The sequence below is a fragment of the Gadus chalcogrammus genome, unplaced genomic scaffold, assembly GCF_026213295.1.
Source record: "Gadus chalcogrammus isolate NIFS_2021 unplaced genomic scaffold, NIFS_Gcha_1.0 GACHA072, whole genome shotgun sequence".
NCBI classification, from domain to species: Eukaryota; Metazoa; Chordata; class Actinopteri; order Gadiformes; family Gadidae; genus Gadus; species Gadus chalcogrammus.
The window spans coordinates 351,088-361,573 of NW_026613507.1; the positions used below are offsets into that span (position 1 = coordinate 351,088).

The following is a 10,486-nucleotide window of genomic DNA, read 5'->3' on the forward strand; positions in this document are numbered from 1 at the left end:
CTTCTTTGCTCTACCAGCTGGAAAAACAACGTCACTTGTTTTCATTCTGACCAATTATCAGCTTGCACTCTGATACCATCAGTGTAAGGAAATGTTTTTCTTCTACTGCACACAGACTCACGAACGCACTCAAGCACACGCACACGGACACACAGAGTAATGTACACACAGATATATTCATACTGCGTGGCTGTCATTCACAGTCCAGACTCCCTACGGTCTGCAGAATCCCTCCCCGTCTTGAAGAAACACCTGAAGACCTCTACTGAGAACACCTCAGTAAGTGATGACTGGTACTGTGGCTCTCGTGTTTAGAACACACTTAAGCACAGCAAGTACTGGTCTCTAGCATACATGTTATTATTCCCTCATTATTGACATATACGCACACATACACTCAAAAAAATGTCTTTTTGGATTTACTTAAAAAAGTTATGTCAAGTGGTTCCACGCAACTGTGTTAAGCAACAGCTAAGGTTCTTTATTTTTTAATATGTACTAAATGAAATACAATAAATGATACACAAGTGAATGGAGTATATTCAACTTAACTAGATTAGTTCATTTTTAGGGATTATTTTTACATTGAACCTACTTAATACTGTTGTGTATAACTTTAATAAATTCAACATAAGTGAATTGAGTAAATTCAATTAAACAATATTAGTTAATTATTATGGATTATTCTTACATTGAACCTACTAAATAATGTTATGTTCAACTCATTTAAGTTAAGTAGATAAGAAGAACACAATCATGATAAGTTAATTTTAAGTAAGATAGTTGCATGGAACCACACTTGACATAACATTCTTAAGTACACTTAACACAAAATTCTTAAATAGAACTCAGTAACTGAGTTGAATTTGTCCTAGTGAAATGCCTGGCTCTGTTAAATAGAAAAATAATAAAAAATGGGAATCAAACAGTGTCTTATCAAAAAAATGCCTTTATTTAACATCAAATAGCATTTTCTGAAGAGTTATCTAGTCGCATAAATTGCAAGCAACTTCACAGAATGTAGTTTAAAAGTTGCAATACATAAAACCTCAATTCCCTTGTATAGCCTCCTTGCTCGCACAAAAACTGTCCTTTAAAGGTATAGTTCGGTATTTTTGAACCTGGGCCTTATTTCTGTCATGGGGTGCCTTAATCTACTAATTGGTAACATTTTGGTGAAGATCGGCGTAGTTTTGAAGCTGTTCAGACCATCGAGATCGAGCGTATATCCATATGACGGGAGTAAGCCGGGCAAAGACAATACAGCCTCTAAATAAGTCATTAGGTCTTTATTTCACCAATGCTTTAAGATGAATGAAGGAATGAACGCGTGCTACCGCCCCGTTAGCTCAGAGCTGCTTGTTGTTGCCGTTGCCGTCGTTATTGAGGCTTTTCAACACCCGGGTCACCTGGGATGACGTCATCGACGGGGGCACTGCAGCACAGCTGATCCCAAGTGAACCGGATCAATAATAACAACACGGCAGCTCTGAGCTCACTCTGAGCTAACAGGGCGGTAGCACGCGTTCATTCCTTCATTCATCTTAAAGCATTGGTGAAATAAAGACCTAATGACTTATTTAGAGGCTGTATTGTCTTTGCCCGGCTTACTCCCGTCATATGGATATACGCTCGATCTCGATGGTCTGAACAGCGTCAAAACTACGCCGATCTTCACCAAAATGCTACCAGTTAGTAGATTAAAGCACCCCATGACAGAAATAAGGCCCAGGTTCAAAAATACCGAACTAAGTGCAGACGTAAAACATTAAGGGGTTACAAGAATCTCATTATAGTTCTACTGGAATTCAAAGTAATTTGTTTCTTGCCTAAAACATTTTCTCAAAAACAGACAAAGGAGGTAAAGTGCATAGAACAGCTGAAGTGCATATATATATATTGCCATAATGCATTTCTCAGTAGGAATTCAAAGTAGTTTGTTTCTTGCCTAAAACATTTTCTCAAAAACAGACATAGGAGGTAAAGTGCATAGAACAGCTGAAGTGCATATTGCCATAATGCATTTCTCAGAAAATCACTAGCTTCCACTAGTATTTCCTCCACTTAAGACATCATTTAAGAACTATCCTAACTATAACAGGCAAGTACAGTGAAACCTGACGAGCACAGGTGAGAGACAGTGACAACAGGGACAACAATCTGTCAAGCAACTTGACAGAGCATAAGAACAGTCAATAAAACCACTTCTCTCCCTGCATGGCTCAAAGATCCCTCACCTCATTCATGAAGTTTATTCTTCAGTACCTGGACCTTGTTTGAAAGGCGATGGGTATCAATTCCCATCAGGACTTTCTGAAGAAATTCAAAACTGTACTTGAGATCAGGCGGGTAGCTCAAATTCAGATTGTAGATGAGCCCAAACAGCAGAGCAACAGCACAGGCGAGGTCTCCAATGTGTTTGAGCATGACGACACCCTCAACAATGATCCCTACATCTTCTGGTGGATCGGAGGCATCTGCACCCTCATGTTTGATGACGTAGATCCCAAGGGCTGTCATATCCAGTTCGCTCTGGGCATTATCAAAGTTCACATCCTAAACCACAGAACAAAAAGAGACATGTTATTGAGCATTAGATGTCATGTGTTGAACAGGTACATCTTTCTTTCTTTACTCCCATCATTAGCTTTTGTATTTTTGCTGCATCTTTTTTTAACAAGTGTTATGGGGAACAGATTTAGCTTGGTAATGTCGATCAGATTTAGCTTGGTAATGTCGATCAAATGACTGCAGAGTCTGCTGTGAGCCTGTATTTCTATAAATGATTGGCTCCATGGTGCTCTCTGTGTTGCAGTAAATCAGGGAAACACAGAATTACAACCAGCTGTCACTTTAGTTTTGATAGCAATACAGGGTCAAGCAAGGGCAAAACCCTCTGTATTTAAAAATATGAAATATTTTAGAACAAAAACAGCCCAACTTCAGAGACTTGTAGAGAGAAATCAACCAGCACTTCAATCAACTTAATTTTAGTGTCTCAATTGTAAGACCTGGTAAACACTGTATTCAAATTTCAAGTTAAAATTGACCAACAAATATTTTCTTTAACAGCCTATTACACACTATAATTCATGCCAAATGTGGGCCATTGTTTTTGGAGAATAAAGTCCATTTGTCAATTCCTAGATGTTTTAAGTAGTGAATGTCAGACACATTTTTAAAATGTCCCTGCTTACCAAAGCTTTGAAGTTATCATGTCTTTTAATCTCCATATTTTAACATCATATTATATATAAGGAATATTATTATGTAATCCATTCCGCCATATTATTGCTACCAAAAATTCTATCATTGCCACAACGTTCCTCTTCAATCTACTGTACTTATTCTACGCTGTTAAATGGACATTTTCTTACACTTACCAGATATTCCTTGATGAGCTTCTCTGGGTCTTCATTTAAATACACAGCAAGTGAATTCAGGTTGCAAGCCCTCCTTGTAGCAATGGTGTCATTCTGTAAAAGAGGGAAATGTCACTGTACAACACTAAGCCTGTAGCTCATTGTAGCCTGACTCAGACATTTGTCTAAAACTCATTTCAAATGTTGTCTCGATTGTAAAATCAGCAAATCTGAAACACTCCACAAAAAAATAATCACAAACCTCGTTGATGGAAGCCATGATCTCTGCAATCTTGCGACCTGCTACTCCTCCCTTCTTAAGGCACACCCTGGACAGCTTAGCAGAGTGGTGGTCAAGTTCTGACATAAACTTGGACATCAGTGGGATGGTGGTAATACGTGTAAATTCTGCACTTATCTGGAAAGAAGAGTTGTGGGGAGGGGAGACAAAAAACAACAACTTACAGCATTTGGCAAGACAGAAATAATAAAAAGCTGCATGAAAAAATGTCTATCTTCAGTAGGGCTGGGTGATATTAGGTGTGATATCAAACTAAATGTAAATAATACAAACATTTACAAATGTGTGATGCCACTTGCAACATTCCAAATTCTGATACAATATTTTTTCAATATTGTTGTCATGTTGAGAGTTGGACACTTAATTCTGACCTACCTCACTTTCAGCAAAAAGAGCTGGCCATCTGCTTTGAAATTCTGCAATGGAGGGCATGTCGACTACAACTTCTTTCCTCCTGTAGGCAAAAGTTTTGTCCATCTTCACTTTTATGATTTGATTGTTGTCCCTCTTCTTGACCTCAGACAGTAATTCCAACCTCTCATTCTCAAGAGTCTCTTGGTTTTCGCCAATTGGATAGTCTGGCAAAAAATTCACCTCAGCTTTCCTCGGTTTCTTCACTTGATTTGGACTTGTGTGGCCTCCTCTGCGTTTCATGGAATTGATGCTCAATTCAGAGGTTATGTTTCTCAGGCTACTGCGATAATTTGCCATTTTATATTTTAAACTAATCTTCCAACCGTAGAATCCTGTCACAGAACCTTGCTCCTTTAGGCATGCATGTGTTTTAATCAAAGCCTCTGCAACATCATCAAACTCTGCACTTGTAGGGTATGCTTTGTACTTGATTATTACAGAAGCCAAGGACTCTAAAATTGCAGACTTGAGTTTTGGGCTTGGGTTGAGGAGGGTGCCATTTTTGTGATATTCCTGATTGGCTTTCACAAGTTGCAGCTCTACTTCATAGGAAAACTGTGGAATAGGGAAGCTTGCTGGCCAGGCCTGAGATCTCAGCATCGAGGTTGGTGATGGTGATGAATCAGGGGTAGAGAGTATCTCGGTGTCGGTAGAAGAAAGGGAAGTGGATTCCACTGAGAGACTTCTCAGTACCTGAGGAGTACTACCTTCACCAGTTGCTTCCTGTGCATTTGTGATCACTTTAACCGTGCCCAAGTGTTGGAGAGCCGCTGTTGAGGTCAGATTTATAAATTCGTCAAAATCAACGTCCATGTATTGTAGCCGGAAGTCCTCTGCAACTGCACATTGTCTCTTGATCTCAAGTTTGAGGTCTTCTACTGACTGGTATTCCAGAAGGCAGAGTCAATTTTTCGGAGTTGTTTTCTCCCATGATAATCCGAAGTTTAACTGGGGTTGTCATTTTTTGTCCAACCCAACAGTTACTCTACATACAAAAAAAGAAAAAACAGATTTAGACATAAGCAGTTATACAAGTCTCACAATACCTCTAGGGTGCAAGCATTATGTACTTATGTGGCTGAATGCAAGTGTTAAAAATTACTAAAAAAAATTACTACTACTAAAATAATACTAGTGCAACAGATTTGCTTTACATTACCGTAGGAGTGTATGTATCTTTTCAAAGTCACCATGCGAACTCCTCCAATTCTGTAGTCAGATAGGGGGCAACGATCTGCTAGTTCACTTAACTCAATAAGAGAAACATTGGTTGGAGATGGATCCAATTGGAAGGCCCGGTAGTGTTCCCTGTACCATGACTTCATTTTTTTCACAATGAATTCTAATCCATCTTTTGAGACACACATCTGCACAATTTCTGCAAACTCTGGCAGACCACCAATTGATCAATGTGCTATTATCATGCCACTTCTGTAGTTTATGCCATCAACAGAGACATTCTGGGTCAGATTAACCACAGTAGCATCTGGGTACTTCTGAGTGAAGCTTAGTGCTACACCCTCTTTCAGGATTTCAACTGGAACTGTTGAGACACGTGCAACTTCCAGAGATGGTTTTTCACAACTTGATGTATGCATATAATAGCCTGTCATGAGTTGATGTTTATTGGCCAAAGAATGGGTTATGTTTCTAAAGCAGTTTGTGTGCCTCACAACTTGCTTAAAAAAAGTATGTTTGGCCTCAAATCTCATTGTCCACAAGAAAACAAGAGGACCAAAGTGGCAAATCATTGATGGATAATGTTCGAGAAAGTGATGTTTTGGTAGCAGTCTTCTTTCTGGGAAAAGTTCTTGGAACCTATATCTGTGCTCTGATATTTTACTCTCCAAGCATGCAATTGACTCATTGGTATGGATGGGGCAAACTACCAAATCAACAATATCCTTCAAGTCTAGTATGAGTTGCCAGGCTGGTTCATCCTCTGGTGTCAGATTTCCAACAATAAGTGGTAACAACCTTAATAGACACCAATTCTCGTGTGCATTGCCACCGATTGTTTTTTTACTTTGGAAGGTACGTGGTAACAAATGAGGGCGATTAGTCTTGTCTCCCCATTTGTATGGAAAACTCTGAATCATCTGATTAAGAGTATCAAAAGAGAAATACTTCTTGGCAATTAAAACTCCAAAGCATTCAGCTAGCTCAACAGGCACTATGCCTTCGAAGAGATCATGCGCAAGATCAGGGGGGAAGCCTGAAGTAACCTTAAAGTGAGAAAGGCTTTCAGCTAAAACACATTTGTTTTTCACACCATAACAGTGTTTTCCTTCTTCAAGTGCCCTTGTTACATGAACACTATGCAACTCTTCAGTTCTCAGTTGAAATTCACCAGTTTTTACTTCTTTTGACTGAACCTCTTTACGTGTGGCAGTACAAAATCTACAGAAGTACTCTCCAGAAAAGTTTTCCACAAAACCGGCCAATCCGTGAGCTCCAAGACTATCTGCCACTACACACTGGACTGTGCCTTTAATAAATGCTCCTAGATGGTCAATGAACACCCCTTCCTGCTCTAAAGTGACAAGGTCATTCAAAAGGGGCTGAAATATTTTCTGATAGCCAAAGTTCTTTATATCATCACTTTTACATAACAATGCAAGATAAATTGAGGAGAGAGATGAATTAGAACCTGGTGGCAGGTTTCCTAGAACCCAATAAACTGGATGTGGCAATATGTAGTTTGTTGTCATGGTGACTGTCAGCTGTGCGGCAGTCCCAGCCAATCACGGTGGGAGACTATCTATAAAGGCGGGCGTAGAGCACCTGTCGGCATCTTGCTTGCCGTAGGCTGGGTCACGTTGCGCCTGGGCGTCCATTTCCGCTTCCGTGCGGTGACAGGTGAGCTGCCGGTCACGGCTGCATCTCTCGCATGTTGCCCATCCAGTACTAATTTTAGTTATTGTTTTGTAAAGGATCTTGCTTGCCGTAGGCTGGGTCACGTTGCGCCTGGGCGTCCATTTCCGCTTCCGTGCGGTGACAGGCTCTTGCTTGCCGGAGGCTGGATCACGTAGCTCCTGTGCGTCTATTTCCGCTTCTGTGCAGTGATAGGGCTCACTTGGATGTTGCTGCTGGCTGCGCGCTGCTCATCGATACATGGCCGATGCCGCCTACTGAACTGTCGCTTTTGTATAGCGTCCCGTTCCCTGCTCCACGCCACGTTGGCCGGGACTGCCCGATTGGGTGGCCGACAGTAGCGGCGCAGCGGCGGCCAATCCACCTCTAAAAAAACCACTGCTGCTTTGCTTGCACGTTATTACCGCCTTGCCAGGGCCAGCTCGGACCCGATCGCTTTGCCGTTCATTCGGCTAGCGATAGTTTGTTCCTTTTCCTGTTGTGTCGCTATCTCTTTTGTTTAGTTGGTGCCACTACATATTAAAGTGTGTATGTTATGTTATGTAAGAGTTTTTGCTGATTTCTCCTTGTGTTTACTTATTATAGTTTTTGTTTATTTAATTAATTTCTCTTATTATTATTTTGTTTTCTAACTGGTTGCTCTGCGATCCCCCTCAAATCAGGTGCTGAGCCTACGGTGGTGGACTGGTGTCCTGGTCACGGTGTCCCTTTTGTATTGTGTTTGCATTTGGTTTATTTTTCATTTGTTTTACGTGTGGTGTTCCTGGGACCCCCTTTCCTTTGGATGCAGGTGTTCACAGTAGGTCTCAGCACTGATTGGATCTCAACACCCAATTTCCCTCCTTAGTGAGTAATTCTCTAGTTTTAAGAACAGACATTTTGTATAAATAAAAGTATTTTTGAATGATTGAACAGATCGTCTCTGCCTCATTTGCATAACGGACCTCAGTGCCTTTCCTTCATTTGTGCTAGTCCACTTAAACTAAATCTCTGGGTGAAATTCCCAGGGTGGCGTTGTCTGGCAATAATTAATGCTACCGATACTGCCTTAAGAAAAGGGGCATCACTCCATAGCTCGTGCTGCCACATGAACAAAGTTTATGCTTTTTTCGGGATGTCCCCAATGGATTGCAGATTTCAAAGTCATCTATATAGAGGCACAAAGAGATTCTAAGTTCCTCACCAGATAGAAAATCACTGTTTAGAAAATGAAGACCATCTCGAAAAGATACATACTGCTCCTGCTTTACTGAAGGCTGCTCTGCATGACTATCAACAACTTTATTGAGTATGTCCTTCTGTTTGAGTAACTGCTGTAATGATTTTAATATGGGAACATACTGAAAAGACCTTTTTGTTTGGGACTCGAGTATGTATTCAATGGGATCAACCACATCGAAATGTTCCCTATAATACTGTCTCCGTTTGTAAGCAGTGCCTAGTGGGCCATTCTTTGCAGCAGCTTTTAACAAAGGGTTAAAAGAAGATAATGAGTTAGTCAGCTCTTTGATGACCAGCTGGTCTACACAGAGGTTGTGATTTTTGAAGGTATCTAGAATTATTTTTTTTGATACCGGTACAGATGCAGTGCTGATTAAAAAATGCAACTCTGTAAGCAGTTCATCAATTGCTGTGCTTGGAACGTGAAAATAATTTTCCAATTTTAGCAAAAGAGATGCAAATTTCAGCTCTATGGTTTTTGGTAAATCTTCAGGTTCTGTGTCAATTTCGATATCACCATCGGAATCTGCATTGCCATCTTCTGAGATTCTGTCATCTAGTCTGCCATCAGCTGAAGATTGAGGTTCACTTGTTTTTACAATGCCCACTTTAAAATCTTTTAATGTATATGGTTTGTGCTTCCTGTTTTTATGCGACTTAAAAGTACCATAAACATTTGTCTGAAACGAACATCCCTCAAACATACATTGCACCGTTTCGTGACTCTTAAGGTGGTTGTTGATGTGACAAAAATATTCTTGTGCTGAAGCTATGTCACTGCATGTACACAAATGACAATTAAAGATAACCACATTCACAGATTTTTGCACAGTTTGATTAGGATGAAATCTGCTTAAGTGACTATGAAGAGCATTCCATGTTTTGAAAACACAAGGGCAATGAGAATATGCACAAGGGTGTCTGTGTCCAAAATGGCCATAAGCTAACCTGTAGTGCTTCAGAAGTAGAAACCGTGATGATGTCACTGTCTTGCACTGTTTGCATTGCCACATGAATGTCTGTGGAGAAAAAAAGAAAGGGAAATTAGTCACTTATACAAAAGGTACCCAGTTAAGAACAGGTTGGTTTCACACCGGCGAGAGCCAGCCACGGAGCCGGCGTGAGCAACGTCATGACGTCACTGCAAACGTCTCCGCTAGTGAGCTTGGACAGAAGCATACGGCCGACATCTTTCTTTATTCAGGGTGGAAATAGTAACATAGTTACGCCATTAAATGCGTTTATGGAAACATTTTTAGCGAGAAATGTGCATTTTACTTTCATAATGTTCGCTCGGTGAATGTGAAGGATGTTTGGTTTGATAGTTATGACGAAGAGGGAACGCTCCGTTCACTTGCATGGACATGGACTCATCTAGCTGCGTTGGCGCGTTGAAGGTTGAACCACCACACAATGATCAAGCGTCAGGTTAGGCGCGCAGAAGAACCCTCGCGCCAGTTTCAAACACAACAACAACAATTTCGTCTTCGATTCAATCCGTGTATGGTTCGTTCTTTGAATATTCCGATTTAAAACAAAATCAGAAAACCAGGAGGTATGGATCGGCCTTTACTCGCGTTATCCAACGCGAGTAACGCGTTTGGTGTGGCCGCACCGTTACTGATATAATCTGAGATGACGATTCTAAAACACTTTGCTGCTTTTATATTGACTATATGTGTGTTTTGAGAGCTTTAGCAGCACAATTTATAACTAAAAACAACAAAATTGTAGAGAGCACAACACTTACATTAAGTAGACTTCATGGCCACGTTCCTTCTGCGGCAAGTGAGAAAATGGATGAGCACCACGTGGAGGTACGGCATCAAAAAGTGACAATCTTCATTAAACAAACTATCTAATGCGTTTTATTCACGAATGTTGTGTTGGCCCAATGAAAAGCTGTTGAGTAAACCTGCCAAAACACATTATTTCGTTCAAAAACCACAACTAACTCAATTAAATTTAGAAACACACACTAGTTAAGTAAATCTGATGAAAGAGGATTATTTTAACTCAACAATAGCAAGATTTCATTTTTTTGATTGTAGGTATACAGTATTACACATAGAAATACATACGTATACATGCAGTAATGAAGGGGGGACAACATGTGGCCTGTGTGTCACCAGGGTCTTTCATATCAGCCCATGCAGAAAACACAAGGACATGTATTGTGGGATAATTTAAGATATGTTCATATTAATGACAAATTTTATAGAATTATGTTAAATTCATAAGTACACCTGATATCACTTCAGTTAAATGAGAAGCCATTATTAAAACACATAATTCTTGATTAAATTAACCATTG

The 10,486-nt window shown here is 40.2% G+C and overlaps 1 protein-coding gene across 2 annotated transcripts; it reads right to left on the minus strand.

Moving 5' to 3' along the window:
- Positions 1–1,608: 1,608 nt before the first annotated feature.
- On the minus strand, positions 1,609–10,021 carry LOC130378358 (uncharacterized). 2 transcript variants are annotated; one of them, XM_056585139.1, is made up of 6 exons: positions 9,923–10,021; positions 9,121–9,191; positions 4,039–5,062; positions 3,625–3,780; positions 3,384–3,476; positions 1,609–2,556 (listed from the first exon to the last, which is right to left on the minus strand). In XM_056585139.1, exons 3-6 carry the CDS (start codon positions 4,888–4,890, stop codon positions 2,239–2,241), a joined length of 1,419 nt encoding a protein of 472 aa, XP_056441114.1. In that variant the 5' UTR covers positions 4,891–5,062; positions 9,121–9,191; positions 9,923–10,021; the 3' UTR covers positions 1,609–2,238. The 2 variants fall into 2 exon arrangements, with proteins under 2 accessions (XP_056441114.1, XP_056441115.1); XM_056585140.1 differs by lacking the exons at positions 4,039–5,062; positions 9,121–9,191; positions 9,923–10,021 and having other exon boundaries at positions 3,625–3,898.
- Between the last annotated feature and the right edge of the window lie 465 nt (positions 10,022–10,486).

What these genes read in the sequence shown, in the direction of transcription:
- LOC130378358 (XM_056585139.1), bottom strand. Translation starts at nt 4,890, where the DNA reads ATGGACGTTGATTTTGACGAATTTATAAATCTGACCTCAACAGCGGCT. An exon ending in CTCTTTTTGCTGAAAGTGAG is followed by an intron (nt 3,781 to 4,038) that starts GTAGGTCAGAAT and finishes TCTTCTTTCCAG; the next exon opens with ATAAGTGCAGAATTTACACG. An exon ending in TCATGGCTTCCATCAACGAG is followed by an intron (nt 3,477 to 3,624) that starts GTTTGTGATTAT and finishes CCTCTTTTACAG; the next exon opens with AATGACACCATTGCTACAAG.